Genomic DNA, 20,079 nt, shown 5'->3' with positions numbered 1-20,079 from the left:
ACATTACGACATTACGTCATATATATGAGTCAGTGGCCTGCAACGCAGCAACTGTCATATATATGAGTTAGTGGCCTGCGACACAGCAACTGTCATATATCTATATCTATATCTATATCTATATCTATATCTATATCTATATCTATCTATCTATCTATCTATCTATCTATCTATCTATCTATCTATCTATCTATCTATCTATCAAGCGACTGCTTGAGGGCTCCTGGATTGGAGTTGAAAGGCGAAAGGGAAGCAGTATGCTCCCTCCCAATTATTATTTTTTTTAAATTTGATTTATATGCCGCCCTTCTCTGGAGACTCAGGGCGGCTTACAATGCGTTAAGCAATAGCCTTCATACTTTGTAAGTGTAATGATTGTAAGTGTGGAAAAAACGACCATCGCTCACCTTTTCCAGTGTTGCTGTGACTTTAAAATAGACACTCAACAAATTGTGGCACGTCGAGGACTATCTGTAACCATTTTCTAAAGAATGCGGGTTCCAAATTTGGAAGGTGGCAGCTGCAAAAATGTCATTTATTTTTTCCCAGGGTTAGGAATTTGTGGGAAAGGTGAACGGGAGAAATTCTGAAAGATGACCGATCTTTAAAGGGGAGGAAATGCATTTTGGCCTCTGGTCATTTCTGGTTGTGATGACTGTCCACTTGAATTTTACTCTCCTAAGGTTGCAGGAGCCACTTCATTTGGGAAACTTTGCCAGTCCAGATGTGCGTGTGGGGAGGGGGGGCAGATCCAGCTGTTGCTCAAGATCCAGATGGCTCTCCATAGACTCGAACGCTGGGCCCTATATCTAACAAAATGAAATTCGGTGTAGAGAAAAGTAAAAGTCTTACGCTTAGGCGAGAAAAATCAAACGCGCAGGTACAGATTTGGTCAAACCTGGCTCAACAGCGGTAACTGCGAGAGGGATCTTAGAGTCCTAGTAGTTACAGTCCCTTAAAATATGAGCCAGTGGTGCTCATATTTTAGCAGCCCCAAAAGCTAATGCAATCCTAGGTTGCATTAACAGAGAATCAAGATCACGTGAAGTATTACTACCTCTTTGTAAAGCCTTAGTAAGTCCACACTTGGAATACTGCATTCAGTTTTGGTCGCCACGATGTAAAAAAGATGTGGAGACTTTAGAAAAAGTGCAGAGAAGAGCAAGAAAGATGATTAGGGGACTGGAGGCTAAAACATATGAAGAACGGTTGCAGGAACTGGGTATGTCTAGTTTAATGAAAAGAAGAACTGGGGTGACATGATAGCAATGTTCCAATATTTGAGGGGCTGCCAACTTATTTTATTATTTATTATTATTATATTGAGGGGGGTCAACTTATTTTTCAAAGCACCAGAAGGCAGGACAAGAAGCATATAAATATTGCTAATCAATATTATTACTAATCAATACAATTACTAATCAAGGAGAGAGGCAACCTAGAACGAAGGAGAAATTGTCAACAATTAAGCAATGGAAAAAGTTGCCTTCAGGAGTTGTGGCTGCTCCATCCCTGGAGATTTTTTTCTTTTTTTAAAGGACAGCCATTGTCTGAAATGGGTTTCCTGCTTAAGCAGGGGGTTGGACTAGAAGACCTCCAAGGTCCCTTCCATCTCTGTTAAATTGGGAGAGAAATGCAATATAATCGCTATGCTGCTATATATATATATTTTTCTTATATTTCCAGGTGCCACTGTGGGCTTTTGGGTCATGCAGCGAAGCTCAAATTGGAGTGTTTAGTTTCTCAAAGTGGTGAGAAACTTGGCTGATGGAGAAAATATGAGGGAGAGAATTAAGAGGTTGACAATTTACCTGTGGCTGGGGAAAATAAGCTCGCTACAAAATTCCCACGTCTTGCAATAGGTGAGTGAAGGACGAAGACTTATTCAGTGGAGCACAGAAGTCAATTTCATGCACCCTTTTAATTATTTGAAGTTTAGCATGTGGACTTCAGTTCCCAGAGTCCCCCAGCCAGCTATGGCTCTATGGTGGCTGAGGAATTCTGGGAGTTGAAATCCCCATATCTTTAAAAGCATTTGGCTTGGGGAATTTCACATTTCAAAGATGCCAAGCTTTGGGAACAATAGGAAAAGGTAGGAAAAGCCATTTTTTTTTTTTTTTGCAAATGTTACATTTTATGGATGTTTTCTCCCCTTGTTTTGGTTCCTCTTTTCCCTCTCCAGCCTGCAGGCAGGGATTAGCTCCTGAGTCTTGAGATAAGGTGCAGGTTGATTTAGTTACTGATTAAGGAGGAAAGAAATGGATATTTTTTTTGTCCTGGATTAGGTGGTGGAAGAAGGCGGAGGAGAAGAAATAACCATGAAAAAGACTTTGCCTATCAGTGATAAACATGATCCCCTGGCATATTTACAAACTTTAAGCCGTGAAGCCAACTTTAAGGATGAAATAATGAAGTCTACAGAGAAGGGGGAAAAAAAACTGGATGTAAATAAAATTTAAAGGAATTTAGTGGCCTCCTGTTACCCCTGCTCCTGGTTTTTCAGCTAAACCAAACAGGGGAGAAAAAAAAAAAGGAAAAATCACAACCATATATGTATTTAAAAAACAAAACAAAACTCAAGTATATATGTCCCATTCTCCAAAGCTGGCCTTCCCAGATATTTGACCTGCATTGATTTGACTGAAAAAAATAAATAAGTGTAAGCATCCTTTAATAATAGCAATTTATTAAATTTGCATGTCGCCTGACTTGTAGCAAAAATGGGCAAAATCACTGCATTTTTTGCATGCTAAACGTCGATAAGGATTGGAGATATAAATGTGTGTGTGTATATAAATATATATATGTGTGTGTATATATTGTATATATAGAATAGAGTAGAGTAGAGTAGAGTAGAGTAGAGTAGAGTAGAGTAGAGTAGAAAAGAATTGAATTGAATTGAATTGAATTGAATCGAATCGAATCGAATCGAATCGAATAGAATAGAATAGAATAGAATAGAATAGAATAGAATAGAATAGAATAGAATAGACACCAACGCTGGCTATTGGGGATGAGATCTTACCCCCCTCAGAGAGGCCTCGCAACTTGGGCGTCCTCCTGGACTCACGGCTGTCTTTGGAGGATCATATGATGGCCGTGGCCAGGGGGGCCTTTTATCAGGTTGGCCTGATCTCCCAGTTGCGTCCCTTTCTGGATCGGGACGCCCTGCGCACAGTCACTCACGCCCTCGTCACTTCTCGTCTGGACTATTGTAACGCTCTCTACATGGGGCTCCCCTTGAGGAGCACCCGGAGGCTCCAGCTGGTCCAGAATGCAGCCGCGCGAGTAATCATGGGGGCAACTCATCGCTCCCATGTAACATCCATCTTGCGCGAGCTGCACTGGCTCCCGGTGGTCTTCCGGGTGCGCTTCAAGGTGTTGGTCACCACCTTTAAAGCGCTCCATGGCTTAGGACCTGGTTATCTACAGGACCGCATTCTGCCACCGATTGCCTCCCACCGACCAATACGCTCCCACAGAGAGGGCCTCCTCGGGGTGCCGTCAGCCAAACAGTGTAGGCTGGCGACCCCCAGGGGGAGAGCCTTCTCTGTGGGGGCCCCGGCCCTATGGAATGAATTGCCCCCGGACATACGAAGGATCCCCGACCTCCGCGCCTTCCGTCGTGCTCTGAAGACCCTATTATTCCAGCAAGCTGGACTGACAGGATAAAGGTTTTTTTTTTTTTTAATTTTAAAAAGCAAAACTTTATTCATTCTTAAAAAAAGCATTTAAAACATACAAAAGCTTGATTAAGTTAAAAGTTAACTTAATCAAGAAACAAATTTGCATATACATATATGATAAAGGATAAAGTTTTTTTTAATTGGGTTTTGATAGGGGTTTTAAAATGATTTTAGTTGGATGTTTTAATTTTTTTTTTTTTTTTTAATTTGATTTATATGCCGCCCTTCTCCGAAGACTCAGGGCAGCTTACAATGTGCTCAGCAATAGCCTTCCTCCTTTTGTATATTTATACAAAGTCAGCTTATTGCCCCCACAAACCGGGTCCTCAATTTACCTACCTTAGAAAGGATGGAAGGCTGAGTCAACCTTGAGCCTTGGCGAGATTCGAACCCTGCAGTAATTGCAGGCAGCTGGTCTTAAGCAGCTTAATAACAGGGTGCCTTAAACCCTAGTACTACCAAGGCCAAAAATTTGGCCGATTGATTGAATTATTTTAACAAGCTTTTAATTTTTGTTGGACATTGTTTTTACCATGGCTGTTCACCGCCCTGAGTCCCTCGGGAGAAGGGCGGTATACAAATATAATAAAATACAAATACAAATACAAATTTATTGGCCAAGTGTGATTGGACACACAAGGAATTTGTGTATTATGTATATATATAAAGTGTTTTTCTATAGAGGGACTTGTATATATATATATATATATATATATGCATATTCTTTCTAGCCAGGTTTTACCTATGTAAACTTAGTTGTCTACAACTAAGTTTACATATGTAAAACCTGGCTAGAAAGAATATGCACATAAAAGCCTATGAAAAAAGAAAAAAAAGATATATATATATATATATATATATATATATATATATATATATATATATAAATTTTGCCCATTTTTGCCGGATAAAATAGGTGCTACAGTTAATTTACATATATATATATATTAAATATTATATTTAAAATATATTTAAAATATTATATATACATGTATATATATGTATGTATGTGTATGTATGTGTATATATATACATACATACATACATACATACATACATACATACATACATACAATATTTAACTGTTCTGTAGCACCTATTTTATTTTTATTTTATTTTATTTTTCCTGCATGGAAGGCTGCCCTGCTACAGCTTTTCCAATCAAAAAGGAAGTTTGTTTTATATATACTCTTAAGGTCGGAAGCATCAAATTCCTTTGCAAACAGAGATAACTGTCCCCTCTCCTCCCCTCTTCTGGTGGGCTTGGAAAAATCTTAAAATCTACAAATCGAGCAGCAGCCAAGCAGGGAAAAAACATTGTGCACCCCAAGGAGAATCAAGAATTTTTTTCCCCCACCAGAAAGAAAAAGGCTTTTTTTGGGGGTGGGGGTGGGGGTGTTGTGTTCTGTCTACTACGTGCTGCAGGGATTTTACTCAAGGGTTGTGGAGGTCATCCCCAGTCAGGAAAGGAGTTAGGGTTTGTTTTTTTTTTAAAGCTGTCCAGAGGATGCCTGGAGGGCTTATCTGTTAGGGGTCACGTAAGCAATGGTTCCCTCCCAGATACCCTTAGAAAAAAAGGAATTTTCTGGGGAGGAGGAGGGGTGGGGTCAGGCAAAGAAAGGGATATATATATAGGATGAAGGGAACTGGGTGGGCTCTGGCTTGCTGACTCACAATCTGTGAGAGCATCTAGACTTCTTCTTCAGCAAAGAAGGAAATTGCTGGCTCTTTTACAGCTTTTGGAAAGGTAAGGAAAATAAAACAAAAGCTTGCCAAAAATAAATAAATAAATAATAAAATAAAATAAAATAAAATAAAATAAAATAAAATAAAATTAAATTAAATTAAATTAAATTAAATTAAATTAAATTAAATTAAATTAAATTAAATTAAATTAAATTAAATTAAATTAAAATAAAATAAAATAAAATAAAATAAAATAAAATAGGGTTTGTTTTGGGAATCCTCCCGGGTAGACTTTAGAGAAAGAATTGGCTTTGCAAAAATCATGCGTTTATTTATTTATTTGGAGAGAGTTGGGTAAATCAACTTTGCAGGATGTGTTCATCAATAAGCCGGAGATACAGTTGCGTTTTATTTAAAACGGGTTTTGATGGCCGTGGCTTATTTGTCCCAACTGGAGGATCGGGTTTGGTGGTCCCTCTCCCATCATCCCCAGCCAAACTGGTTGATGGGATCCTAGAGAGGAATACGAGGGAGAGGGAATCCAATTGAGAGAGGAAAAAACGCTGGGGAAAATTGAAGCGGAAAGGAGAAAGCTTGAGGGGGGAAAAAGAATCCAAGAAGAAAAATACAACTTTTTTGAGTTATTGGGAATTAATAATAATAATAAAAAAAAAAAAAACCTTGGTGGAAGATTTCTCAAATGGAAAGCAGTTGGGACTGTTTTGATGTTTTTGAATTTTGGCTTTGAGAAAATCTTTTTTTCCCCCCCCACCAAAAAAATTATTATATTTTGGAATTGGCTCCTGGTTAGCTTCTTCTGCCTGGAGACTTGGCTCATCCTTTTGTTGTAGAGATTTACTTTCTTTTAAAGTAGAAAAGGGGAAATGAATGGACTTTGATGCCCATCCTTGTGAGGACACGGATTTTCTTACAAACTTTTGTTTTCCTAACTTCAGTTGGATTCTTAGCCAGGTTTGTTTTGTAGATCCGAAAAGAGAATCTTAATTTTGTGTGTGTGATGATTTCGGGTTTTTGGCTGTGTTTCCCTGTTCTTCATGTGTTGGAAAGCACACTCAAGAAATTGGAAGTGGTTTTCCGTGATGGAAGTCTTGAGGACTACAACTCCTATCAGCCACAGCTAACCCCCTCCCACCCCCTTGTTGTTTTTTAATAGGATTGATTTAGCACAGACAGGTGCTGGACAATCTTCAAAATGCTGATTTTTATTTTTATTTTTTAGAAATAGCAACTTTTAATTTACGGAAAAATATTTTCCCCAATCCTGTTTTTCTTATCTAGATCGTGAGATGTCCTGGTCTCCAAAAACTGGAATTTGCTGCTTTTAATTAATCCTGATGGCACTAAATAAAACAATTCTCCTTATTCCCTCCCCCCCCCATTCTGTTTGTTAAACTTTCTGCCTAACTTTTTAAAAGCCAACTTTTTAAAAAACTTAAACGGGGAAACGTATAACTTGCAATCCAATTTTTCTCTTGGATGTCCCCAACTACAATTCCAATAAACCTTGGGCTGCGTCATGGGAGGTGTAATCCCAAATAACTAGAACAGGGGTCCCCAAACTTGGCAGCTTTAAGACTTGTGGACTTCCAACTCCCAGAATTCTCCAGCCAGCATAGCTGAATTCTGGGAGTTGAAGTCCACAAGTCTTAAAGCTGCCAAGTTTGAAGACCTCTGAATTAGAAGGGTTTTAAAAAAAAGAGTACTGGGGTACTTCTGAGTGGTTTGGAAAAGTTTTTGTGTAGGGCAGTGTTCCTTGGTCTTGGGGGCCATTTTAGGATGTCTGGACTTCAATTCCCAGAATTCCCTAGAGGGCTGAGGAATTCTGGGAGTTGAAGTCCAGACCTTTTAAAAGTGAAAAAACACTATTGGAGAATCTTTGAAGTAAGGCAAAGAGATTTAGGAGGATGAAACAAAGGAATTTCCCCCTTTTTTTCCTCTCCCACTGGGCCAAAACCAAGATTTGAACCAGGGTGGATTTGATTTAAATCGAATTGATTTAAATCACAATTTAAATCATGATTTAAATCACTAGTAAAAAGGCTTGATTTAAATCAACTCGATTTAAATCATAATTTTTAAAGAGCAACTGTCATCTCTGCTACTCCTTTGACCCGCTGTTGACTCACCGATAGTCCCAGTGTTGCAGAATATACAGCCTCATGCTACATAACTCAGCTCCATTTCATGCTGAATAAACTAAATTATTTATGTATCTTAAATAGAAAACTATCTTACGATAGATTTTTACCCCAAAAGTTTTTTATTAAAATAAATTTGATAAAAATCAAAAAAATCCGATTTAAATAAAATCCGATTTAAATTAAAAAAATCCGATTTAAATTTAAAAAAATCCGATTTTTTTGATTTTTTTAAAAAAATCATTGATTTTTATCCACCCTGATTTGAACCCATTTTTTATTCCTCCATCCCTGCAATCAGTCTGATTTGAACTCGAAGGAGGAAAAAAAAAAAAAGCTTTGTTAGAAGCTGCCAAAGATTCCAAAAGTCCAGAGGCTGTCCGTTTTTTTATCCAGGAGCCGAGTTGTAAAATAAATTGCTATGCGTCACCCAACTTATCTTGCTCAGTGGCATTTAATTGCAGGGGTTTATAACCCTGTCTGTGGAATGTATTATTATTTTTTTTGCCTTTCTTTCTCCGTTCCTCCCTTTAGGTCCCCAGGACAGGAAAGTGTGAAAATGCCACAGCCCGTGCCACAGGCATCCCAGAAGGGGGTGAGAATGGGTATTCGTTTAGAGAGGATGGGGTGGGACAGAAATGGACAGGGGTGGGTGGGTTAGGAAAGGTGATCAGACAGGGCTTCCACTGTAATAAACGTTTGTTAAAGGCTGTTTCAGGTTTAATTCAGGTTTAAATTCAATTTGTTCTCCTGTTTTCTCCTGTAACCATCTCCTTATCTGTTCCCAATATTTCTTTGCTTTGGGGTATTGCCACCACATGTGATAGAATGTTCCGTCCTTATATTTACACTTCCAGCAGTCTGGTTTCATATTTGCGTACATTTTAGCCAATCTCGCTGGTGTTAAATGCCACCTATAAAACATTTTGTACTGATTTTCTTTATATGCGTCCGACAATGCATTTTTTATATTGCACTAAATACTATTTATCTTTTTAAAAAAATCATATTAGTGGTCTGTGGGATTTAAAATTATGAATTTAGTGGTCCCTGAGGTCCGAAAGGTTGGCGACCCCTGAGTTAGAAGGATATTTGAAGAGTAATTCGATCTCTTAGCTGATCTGGGCTGCTTCAGGAATACTGTCTCTGCATTGCTTGGTCTATTTTCTTTTTTTTTTTTTCTTTCCAGAAAATGACAGTGATGCTTGCTCTGGTGACCCTCATTGCGGCCTTCGGATCGTCTTTCCAGTATGGATATAATGTCTCCGTGATCAATTCTCCAGCTCCGGTTCGTTGGAGTTATATAATCCATTTAGGGGGGCATTTATTAGCGGTTTATACATTTCAAAGGAGGTAGAGATGCCCAAATGGCCGATAGTGTTTAAGAAAAGAGAGAGCAGTGTCTCCCAACCTCTTGGCCTTTTTTAAGATGTGAGTCTTAAAAGTGGTCAAAATTGAGAAACACAGATTTAGAAAGTGTTTTAAATAAACATTTAATAAATGTATTTTGCACTGCAACGACTACTGAATTATTCAGCCAATAAATGGCAGTGTTTAATTTAGTGTGCCTATATCAGAGGTGGTATTCGGCAGGTTCTGATCAGTTCTGGAGAACTGGTAGCAGAAACTTTGAGTAGTTTGGAGAACCAGTAAATACCACCTCTGACTGGCCCTGCCTCCATCTATTCTCTGCCTTCTGAGTCCCAGCTGATCTGGAGGAAATGGGGATTTTGCAGTATCCTTCCCCTGGAGTGGGGAGGGAATGGAGATTTTGGAGTATCCTTCCCCAGGAGTGGGGAGGGAATGGAGATTTTACAGTATCCTTCCCCTGCCACACCTACCAAGCCATGCCACGCCCACCAAGACACGCCCACAGAACCGGTAGTAAAAATATTTGAATCCCACCACTGGCATCTACGGTTATAATCTATGGTTTCTTTAGTAGACTTTCCTGTTAACAGTCATACAATTGAGCAGTAAAGCACATGGTGACTGTACCCTTTATTTGCTCTGTGGTGCTTTATATAAAACAGAATTTTCTAACAAAAAGTACCTGTGAGTGGGGACTTGTTTCAGCCCACATGACAAACTTTTAATATTGCTTAAATCCACTTGTGTCAACCTAGATACTTTTTACTGTAACTCTCAAATTTTGCTGGCTAAGGATGATGGGTATCTAACCCATTGGAAGCCCTCCCCCCTCCCCCCTGTCATCACAAATTGGGCTGCTTGTTAATCCTCTCATTGGTCCTTTCTTCCATCTATCCTTCCAGTTCATGCAACAATTTTACAATGAAACATACCAGGGACGATACAGTAAATATATGGACGAGAGTTTGATGACCGCCCTCTGGTCTCTGAGTGTGTCCTTCTTCCCACTTGGGGGGTTCTTTGGATCACTGATGGTGGGGCCCATGGTGAACAACTGTGGCAGGTAGGTTTCCTTCTTCTTTGTTTGCACAGTTTGCATCCTGGGCCGGGTGTGAGGCTCCCACTGGCCTAGGAGATAGAAAACATCCACAGTGCCAGGAGAAACATCTGGCTTGGGTTTTCTCCTGGGTGTGGTTGAATGTCCAAGCAAAAAGGACCTCCTGTGATGGTCTTCTGTGGGCCACGGAAGGGTGTTGTCTAAAGAGGAATAAGCTTAAGGGCCAGACCTTCATTCTTTAGAGCTCCAGGTTGAATCTTCTGAAGCTCTTGAGATGTTCTCCTCCTTTACAGAAAGGGCACCCTCCTCATCAACAACATCTTCTCCATCATCCCCGCCATCCTCATGGGGACCTCCAAGGTAGCCAAGACCTTTGAAGTGATCATCATTTGCCGCATCATTATTGGCATCTGCGCAGGTGAGACCTCGGCGCTAAAACCACCTCGTCCATCTTAGAGACTCCATTTTCCATCTCTGTGTTTAAACAGAGGCGGGGAGCGGGGAATTCTGGGAGTTGAAGTCCACTAGTCTTGAATTGTCCTTGACCAGTGGAACATACAATGTTACTGTCAGGAAAACCATCATTTTTGGGGGGCGGGTGAGGGTTGTGTTCCCCGATACTATCCTGAATCTCTTCTCGTTTTCCGAGTTAGGCCTTTCTTCCAACGTTGTCCCCATGTACCTCGGAGAGATGTCCCCCAAAAACCTTCGCGGAGCCATCGGGGTGATGCCGCAGCTGTTCATCACGGTGGGAATCCTGGCGGCTCAGATTCTCGGGATGAGAATGATCCTCGGAAGCGCCGAAGGTAAACCGGAGAGACGGGGATTGGTGTAGGCATTGTTGCGGGGTGCTGTGCGAGGACGGGGATTGGTGTTTGTTGCCGGGTGTTGTGCAAGGACGGGGATTGGTATAGGCCTTGTTGCCGGGTGTTGTGACGTGTCTCCCTCTTTCTCTGCAGGGTGGCCGATCCTCATGGGTTTGACGGGAGTCCCCGCTGCGTTACAGCTTATCCTCCTGCCCTTTTTCCCCGAGAGCCCCAGGTATCTGCTGATCCAGAAAGGCGACGAAGAGGGCGCAAGAACAGGTATATTTCCAGCTTCTAGGGAATACCGGTAGTCCTCAGCTTACGACCACAATTGAACCCAGTTGCAGAGTGAGAAATTTGTTAAAAGTCAAGTTTTGCACCATTCGGCGACTTTTCTTGCCCACATTCGTTAAGTGAATCCCCGCGGTTGTTGAATGGGTAAGACGGTTGTTACATGAATCTGGCTTCCCCATCGACTTGGCTTGTCAGAATAAAGGCGGTGATTCGTGGCAAGGAAGGTCGTTAAATGGGGCGGAATTCACTTAGCAACTCTGTTGCTTAACAATGGAAATTTTGGGCTCAAAACTTGAGCTCAAAATTTTCGGTCGTAAGAATTGCCAATAGTTTGGGCTCCGTTTAATACATCCCTCTTAATCTTCGTTTAATGACTCCATAATCCCTTGCGGGGTGGAGTCTGGACAACTTGAATGGAGTTAGCAGAGTGTTTTTACTGGCCAGATGCCTTCCCTGTCGCCTGTGTGGAGTTTTATTCAGCAGATATATTCTCCTTGTGTCCAGAGAGAGAAATATCTGCCTCTACCTGCTCCCATCCTGGCTTCCTGTGAGATTATTTTCCTCATCTTTTTTTTTTTTTTTATCCCGTTCAGCTTTGAGGAAGCTGCGAGGATCGGATGACGTGGAAGATGAGATGGACGAGATGCGGCAGGAAGACCTAGCGGAGAAAGCTGAGGGCCGGATGTCCGTGTTGACCCTCTTCACTTATCCAGGCCTTCGCTGGCAGCTCATCTCCATCATCGTCATGATGATGGGGCAGCAGCTCTCTGGGGTCAACGCAGTAAGTAAAGAACCAACCAAAGGCACACTTTTAAGGTGTCGGGGGGTGTCCCTAGAGGTCATCCAGACTCACCCCCTCGCTCATTTTTTTTTCTGACCATTGAATATTGAGAGGAAGTGTGGACGGTTGAAAGGATTGAAGTCAAAGGCTGAAAGAAAAATCTATAAACTGTGCTGTGGGGGGAGGGCTCGTGGTGGTTATTGGAGAGGAGGCCACGAGGAAATATTGAGGCCGTCGAGACCAGGGGATGGGTGTCAGATTTGGTTATTGGAGAGGAGGCCATGAGGAAATATTGAGGCCGTAGAGACCAGGGGATGCTAAATCCGGTTATTGGAGAGGAGGCCATGAGGAAATCTTGAGGCCGTCGAGACCAGGGGATATCAAATTTGGTTATTGGAGAGGAGGCCACGAGGAAATCTTGAGGCCGTCGAGACCAGGGGATGTCAAATTTGGTTATTGGCAAGGAGGCCATGAGGAAATCTTGAGGCGGTAGAGACCAGGCGATGTCAAATCCGGTTATTGGAGAGGAGGCCATGAGGAAATCTTGAGGCCGTCGAGACCAGGGGATGTCAAATCCGGTTATTGGAGAGGAGACCATGAGGAAATCTTGAGGCCGTAGAGATCAGGCGATGTCAAATCCGGTTATTGGAGAGGAGGCCATGAGGAAATCTTGAGGCCGTCGAGACCAAGGGATGTCAAATTCGGTTATTGGAGAGGAGGCCATGAGGAAATCTTGAGGCCGTCGAGACCAAGGGATGTCAAATCCGGTTATTGGCAAGGAGGCCATGAGGAAATCTTGAGGCGGTAGAGACCAGGCGATGTCAAATCCGGTTATTGGAGAGGAGGCCATGAGGAAATCTTGAGGCCGTCGAGACCAGGGGATGTCAAATTCAGTTATTGGAGAGGAGGCCACGAGGAAATCTTGAGGCCGTAGAAACCAGGGGATGTCAAATTTGGTTATTGGAGAGGAGGCCACGAGGAAATCTTGAGGCCGTAGAAACCAGGGGATGTCAAATTCGGTTATTGGAGACGAGGCCATGAGGAAATCTTGAGGCCGTAGAGACCAAGGGACGTCAAATTCACTCTCTTGACCCCCCCACAACCCTGTTTTCAATCTGATTGACAGGTGTATTATTATGCTGACCGGATCTACTCGAATGCAGGAATAGAGGAAAGCAACGTTCAGTTCGTCACAGTGGGAACCGGAGCCGTCAACGTATTGATGACGATCGTTGCGGTATGGTTTGTTTTGGTTTGGTTTTGAGAGAGAGAAACACCGCTCCCCCCCCCACAAATCCAGGTAGTCCTCGACTTACGACAGTTCATTTAGTGACCGTTCCAAGTTACAACGGCACTGAAAAAAGCGACTTCGGACCGTTTTCCACAGTTACCTTTGCATGTCCGTGTGATCCAAATTCAGACACTTGGTGGCCACTGACTCGTATTTATGACGGTTGCAGCATCCCGGGGTCACGCCCATCCCCTTTTGCGACCTTCTGACAAGCAAAGTTAGAGTCCCCAGATTCACTTAACAACCTAACAAGAAAGGTCATAAAATAGAGCAAAACTCAACAAATTCTCAACAACATAAACTTTTTGGGCTCAATTGCGGGTTGTAAGTCGAGGACAATCTGCAAAATGGTTTCTACTTCCAAGCCAAACGAATTACAAAAAAAAAAAAGGGAATTAAATTCGAATTAGGAATTCTTGTTCTTCCCAGCTGTTTAGAAAAGAAACGTGGAAAACCATAGAGTTTGCCAACTAACGGCACTTTGGAGGATTGGAGGAGGGGCGTGCAAGGGAAGGGATGGTGGGGGGGGGAACTCTTCTCAGCATGGCGGTGAGTTCTGTCAGTGCCTTATGGTCTTCGGTTTCCCAATCTACCCTTTTTTTCCCACCCACCCCCCACGGTAGGTATTTGTCGTTGAGGCGCTGGGACGAAGGATTTTGCTTCTGGCTGGTTTTGGGATCTGCTGCGTCGCCTGTGCTGTGTTAACCATTGCGCTGAATCTCAAGGTAGGTTTTTAAAAGAAGGCTTTTGATTGGCTGGAAGGGAAGAGGATCTGGGGGCGGGGGGACATCTGGGGAGGAAACCCCACAATTTTAGCCTAGATTCTACCATAGCAGGCTTCCTTCCTTTAATGAGATGTGGCCTTGGGAGAAAGGAGGAAGAATTGCAGATAAGAGAAGCAGAAGTGGGATTCAGCCGGTTCGGGAAAACTGGTAGCGGTGACTGTGGGCCTGGATGTAATGCTGTCTTATTTAGCCACGTTTTTGAGGCCAGGGGCATGCGCGGAAGGCCCACGCGCAAGCAAACCACATGCACGGAAGGCCGGGCGCATGCGCGAAAGGTGCGCACGCGGTGAAGCGGTAGTAAGAATATGTGGAGCCCCACCACTGAAGTGACGGTAACGCGAGCCCTTAGAAGAAAAAGGGGTGTGGGAAGCATCTCAGAAAATTCCCCAGTTTTCCAGCGAGTGAAAGGAAAGGAGGGGTTGAAATACTTTTCAAGTCTTCCAAGATATGTCCTTACAATAAAGATGCAACTCAACCCTCTCGACCTTTTCAGAATAACAAGAATAACTTAGAATTGCTTAGTGGTCTCTCATCCATCATCATCTTCAGAGTAGGAAGGGATCTTAGAGGTCTTCTAGTCCAGCCCCCTACTCAAGCAGGAGACCTGGGCCTAGGCCATTCCAGACATGTGGCTGTCCAGTCTCTTCTTAAAAAGCCTCCAGTATTGGAGCATTCACAACTTCTGGTGGCAAGTTGTTCCACTGATTAATTGTTGTTAACTGTTGGGAAATTTCTCCTTAGTTCTAAGTTGCTTCTCTCCTTGATTAGTTTCCACCCGTTGTTTCTTGTCCTGCCCGCAGGTGCTTTGGAGAATAGCTTGACCGCCTCTTCTTTGGGGCTGCCCCTCAAATATTGGAAGACTGCTATCATGTCTCCCCTCGTCCTTTTCATTAAACTAGACATACCCAGTTCCTGCAACCGTTCTTCGTATGTTTTAGCCTCCAGTCCCCTAATCGTCTTTGTGGCTCTTCTCTGCACTCTTTCCAAAGTCTCAACGTCTTTTAAATATTTTAATAATTTATATTTTCAATTCCCCCCCACCCCCCAGGCAATCTGGTGGATGCCCTACGTCAGCATTGCCTGTGTGATCATTTACGTCATGGGACACGCCATTGGTGCAAGTAAGTAGATTTGTGGATCGTATGCTCAGAGGACGTACACAAATCAGCCTTCTATCTTAAATTGGCTTGTCAACGCATTCACACCCTCCACTCAGTACTAACTATGATATATATTGTCTCTATAACACTGATTGTCCTGGATATTATCAAACAAAGGGCCCTTGAGATGCAGTTTCTTCGAATTAAAGCCCCCTCATGTTTCTAGTCCTCAGTGATGACAACATGAAGAGGTGGCAAAATGTAAGTTTTCTCTTAGAAAAAAAAGTCAACTATTGCATTTAGCTCTGTCTGGAAACGCCTGATGGACATTTTGGTGGAAAAGAAAATCAGTGATTCATGAGTGATTACAGAAGCAGGAAATTATGATGTAACCTGAGAGAGAGGTTAAAATATAAATGTAAATTTAATTTAAAATATATTTATAGTGGTCAAAACTTTTCTATTTTTTTCCCCTATTTTCTGTCCTATTCTTTGTACTGCTTTTTATCTCGTTAAAAAAATCTCTTTAATAACGTATAATAGAATTATGTATAATTACCATATTATATAGGTATCTAAGCTTCTAGTCCTCATGAAGCAACCTCAACTTCCCACTTGCAAGCTCAGCCAGGCATAAGATGTGGGGGAGGGAAGGGAAAAGTTGATTTTTTTTTTGCTTTTCTTGGATAAAGGACGCTCACCTCCTTTCTCTTATTTCCAATTTCTTTCCTTTTTAGGCCCAATTCCAAGCGTTATGATAATGGAAATGTTTCTTCAATCTTCTCGGCCGGCTGCCTTCATGGTGGGAGGTTCGGTGCACTGGCTATCGAATTTCACCGTGGGACTAGTTTTCAGCTACTTGGAGGTAAAATCTTTTTAAAAGTTCTGAAACTTTTTTGCAATGGCCCCGGGGTTTGGCCCCGCATTCTGATTAATGCGTGTAAACATGCGAAAATAGAGGAGTGCTGTGGTGGCCTAGAGGTGGAGCTCTCGCCTTGCAATCGGGAGGCTGTGAGTTCGATCCTAGGTAGAGGCAGATATTTCTCTCTCTCTGCACACTGAGAATATATCTGCTGAACAAAACTCTGCATTGGCGACAGGGAAGGGCATCCGGCCATTAAAACACTTTGCTAGCTCCATTCAATTGCCCAGACTCCACCCCTAAGGGATTATGGGGTCGTTAAAAGATGATGATGATGATGCGAAAATAGAAATCTGACTCTGAACGGGTGGCGATGGAAATTTTGGGCTCAAATGAGAGGTGGGTTTCAGCAGGTTCTGACCAGTTCTGGAGAACCGGTAGCGGAAATTTTGAGTAGTTTGGAGAACCGGTAGTAAAAGTTCTGACTGGTCCCACCCCATCTATTCTCTGCCTCCCGAGTCCCAACTGATCAGGAGGAAATGGGGATTTTGCAGTAACCTTCCCCTGGAGTGGGGAGGGAATGGAGATTTTATAGTATCCTTCCCCTGCCACGCCCACCAAGCCATGCCATGCCCACAGAACCGGTAGTAAAAATATTTGAATTCCACCACTGGCATTTATGGTTATAATCTATGGTTTCTTTAGTAGACTTTCCTGTTAACAGTCCTACAGTTGAGCAGTAAAGCACATGGTGAATGTACTCTTTATTTGCTCTGTGGTGCTTTATAGAAAACAGAATTTTCTAACAAAAAGTACCTGTGACTTGTTTCAGCCCAAATGACAAACCAGTTCTGAAGAACCGGCAACAGAAATTTTGAGTAGTTCGGAGAACCGGTGGTAAAAATTCTGACTGGCCCCACCCCCATCTATTCTCTGCCTCCCAAGCCCCAGCTGATCGGGAAGAAATGGGGATTTTGCAGTAACCTTGTCCCGAGTGGGGTGGGAATGGAGATTTTACAGTATCCTTCCCCTGTCATGCCCAAAAAGCCACACCCCACAGAACCGGTAGTAAAAAAAATTTGAAACCCACCACTGGCTCAAATAAAGGGGGGAATGCATGAAGTTTAGATAAGAGGCAAAGTTTAACTCTTACGTCTGAACGGTTTCTTACGAAACTCAAAACCTCCGCTTGATTTTGAGGCAAGATTTCTCCCAAAAAACTTTTCTCCCCAAATAAAAACATTTTGCGGAGCTGCCGACCGATGCAATTTCTTAATCCTCTCTTACGAACGTCCCATCTGTTTGTTGTTCCTTCTCCAGCAAGGCCTCGGTCCCTACTGTTTCCTCATTTTTGGCGCCATCTGCTTGGCCACCGCCGTCTACGTCTTTCTCATTGTCCCGGAAACCAAGAACAAAACCTTCATGGAGATCAACCAGATCATGGCGAAGAGGAACGGTACCGAAGATCAGGCCGAGAAGGACGAACTGAAGGATTTCACCGCCGTTTCCGTGCCATACGGCAAGAAAATGGATGGGGAAAGAACCAGCGCGTTGTAAAGTCTCGGCAACCGCCGAATTTCCCCCCGTGTAAATAAACCCACCGAACTCTGCCTTAAAACATCTTCGGTTTGCAATGTGCCTCTCCTCGCTGTTGGACGATAGGGCACCCTCAAAAACTTAAAAATTATATTTCAAGGAGAAACGGGGGTGACCAAGCGTTGCCATTTCCCCCCCCCCCCAGCCGTTGCCTTCCAAGGTGGGACCGGAGTTAGCGAGATTTCGGTGGAATTACAAGATCCTGTTTTGGAAGCAATTCACAGCGAATATTGGCGCATGCTGGGGAAAAAATGCGTTTTCCATCCGGTGGACTCTGGGAAAAAAATTATCAGTATTTTTTTTTTGTTCTTGAATAGGGATGGATTTCAGCTCTCTTAGGTGGGAGCATGTAAATAATTTTTGTTTAGTAATAATGCTGGAGCTTCTGTTCTTAGATAACAGAACTGGGGAAAGAGACACCCCCCTCCCCAAACCATTGCTTAAATTTGAGAGGTGCATTTTGTAACACAGAGACCCCCAAATTCTCCCCCAGGGCCTTTGGAGATGTGCTAGATTAAGTGCCTTTGTTAGATTAAATGCCTTAGATTAAATGCAAATGAATGCTTTGCGGATGTGTTAAGATTAAATGGCTTTTGTCCCCAATCAAGCCAATCTCTGGCTGTCTTATTATAACACAACTGCATTTTTGCAAAGTTTTATGCTATATTGCCAAGCGGTCCTTTCTGTTTTTCAAGAGAAACACTTCTAAATTAAACAAAACCATCTCATCTTTCTTTCTTTCTTTTTTTTCCCCTGGATCCCAGGATGTTTAACAAAAGTTTTTTGAGATAGGAAAACATTCCCCAAATGTAGAAACCTAGCTTCTCAAGGTTTCCTCTTAGCCAGGATCCCTGACATGCTAGATATCACTGCATTTTTGGGGGGGCAGTTCTACAGATCCCTGCATTCAAGGTAAGCTTGCAGGGATTTTTGGCAGCATGGGAGCCCACTTTAAAAATAATTTTCCACCCTTGGGGATATTTCTACACTGAATTTAACTTGGGGCTCCTAACAATCTGTTAGTTTTCTATTTCTTTGGTCGTTTTTGTTTTCCAAAACAAGATTGATGGGTTGTTTCTCTTGCAACCAGAATCATCTTTTTCATAACAAACCTGATTTAAAAAAAAAAAAAAAAAACATCCACAAATTTGAGAAGAGAAATGTTGTACATATCTTGGAATGTTTTTTGTGTAGGTTGTATGTGTGTGTGTTTTTTTTAAGGTTTTATTTTCTCTGGATTTTTTCGCTCCCCCCAAAGTGTGGGGAAATTATACTTTTGCACAAACAGGTGTATTTTATTTTATTATTTTGAGTGCTGCAAAATAAAATAGCTGTTGGAGAAAACTTGGAAAGAGGCAAGAGTTGTTTGTTCCAATCTTGCTGTGTTAGCTGGGATTTGCGTTCCTGCACCGAGATATATTTAGAGAGAGCGTGATACTACTTTTGAGAAGAGTAAATCAAATTTGGGGTTCAAGGAGCCCATGGCATAAAGTATGTTTGAGATTTTTTTTTTAAAAAAAAGGGGGAAACCTACAATTTAAGAATTGTCGATGTCCGTCAATTCAGTTTGGTGTTAACCAAATACAACGCATGTCAGATGAATAATACCGAATAATTGGATTGCAGAATTATTTATGGGAGGTGGTGGTGGGGGCAGAATAAAATTTTAAGAAATCAAAATAAGGCTTGGGTTGAACTGGTGGAGAATGTATTGATGCCCCACAACCGGCAAGCCAAAAATGTAGGTTTTATGCCATGCAGGCTTTTTAAATTTAAATTATTAAGCAGGTTTCGGTGGGGTGCAAATCCTCTGGACAATCAGTTCGCAATCTTTTTGTTAAAAATCGTCACTATCGACACCCCCTCCCTACACTGTCTTGACACAGGGCAATCCAAAGTGGGGGGGGTAGTTCGACCCCCCCTTTGATGGACCCCCCCCCAACCCATTGTAGGAAGTTAGCACCCACCCCTTTACTAGAAGAATGAAATATTTTAGGAAATATTGAAAAGGCAGAATATTATGTTTCCCTGCATGAGAAATGGAGAAGCATGTTTTAAAGACAAAGCAGCTCCCACCTTTTGTCAATGGGCCAGAGACAGAAACTCAGTCTTTGTCAATGGACCATCATCTGCAACACAATAGGACCCATCTAGCAACAGAAACTCACCACATGGCACCTGGGAAGGTTACATCAGCCAGCAAGGCTAGCTAAGACCCCCACCCCCTGGGAGTCTGACAACCAATCAGGATACTCTTTTCGGGGGTCCAGGAAGTTCAAAGCCAGAGAGGGCCTAAAACCCGGAGACTCGTTGCATCTCGGCCCCTTTTCTGTTCAGGAACTCACACCATGTGATCCTGTCCGCCATTAAACCATCTTTCCAAGCAGTCTCCATGTTTCCAGTGTCTTTTTCCCCACTTGGAGCTGAACCCAGAAGGATATTTCTTCCAACACCATTAATTCAATTTTTGGGGTATACCTGGGACATTCTAGCTCCAGATTTCCCCCTCCCCTCCTTCCCCAACATTGCACAAAAGACATGTGTTCACACCATCCATGTGAGTCAGTAGCCTGGGACTGTAAGGTCTCAGTCCTATCCATAAGTC

The 20,079-nt window shown here is 42.5% G+C and overlaps 1 protein-coding gene across 2 annotated transcripts; it reads left to right on the top strand.

Moving 5' to 3' along the window:
• Positions 1-1,772: 1,772 nt before the first annotated feature.
• Positions 1,773-18,818, top strand: LOC117670889 (solute carrier family 2, facilitated glucose transporter member 5). Of its 2 annotated transcripts, none has more exons than XM_087878898.1 (13): positions 1,773-1,862; positions 8,066-8,126; positions 8,721-8,819; positions 9,805-9,965; positions 10,253-10,377; positions 10,613-10,765; positions 10,919-11,044; positions 11,653-11,840; positions 12,967-13,077; positions 13,755-13,856; positions 14,965-15,037; positions 15,754-15,881; positions 17,199-18,818. In XM_087878898.1, exons 2-13 carry the CDS (start codon positions 8,091-8,093, stop codon positions 17,433-17,435), a joined length of 1,539 nt encoding a protein of 512 aa, XP_087735024.1. In that variant the 5' UTR covers positions 1,773-1,862; positions 8,066-8,090; the 3' UTR covers positions 17,436-18,818. The 2 variants fall into 2 exon arrangements, with proteins under 2 accessions (XP_087735024.1, XP_087735025.1); XM_087878899.1 differs by lacking the exon at positions 1,773-1,862 and adding an exon at positions 5,368-5,433.
• Positions 18,819-20,079: the final 1,261 nt, after the last annotated feature.

The sequence above is a fragment of the Pantherophis guttatus genome, chromosome 15 (genome assembly GCF_059756535.1).
Source record: "Pantherophis guttatus breed Tessera chromosome 15, ASM5975653v1, whole genome shotgun sequence".
In the NCBI taxonomy this organism is placed as follows: Eukaryota; Metazoa; Chordata; class Lepidosauria; order Squamata; family Colubridae; genus Pantherophis; species Pantherophis guttatus.
This window is presented reverse-complemented; position numbering and strand designations above follow the sequence as displayed.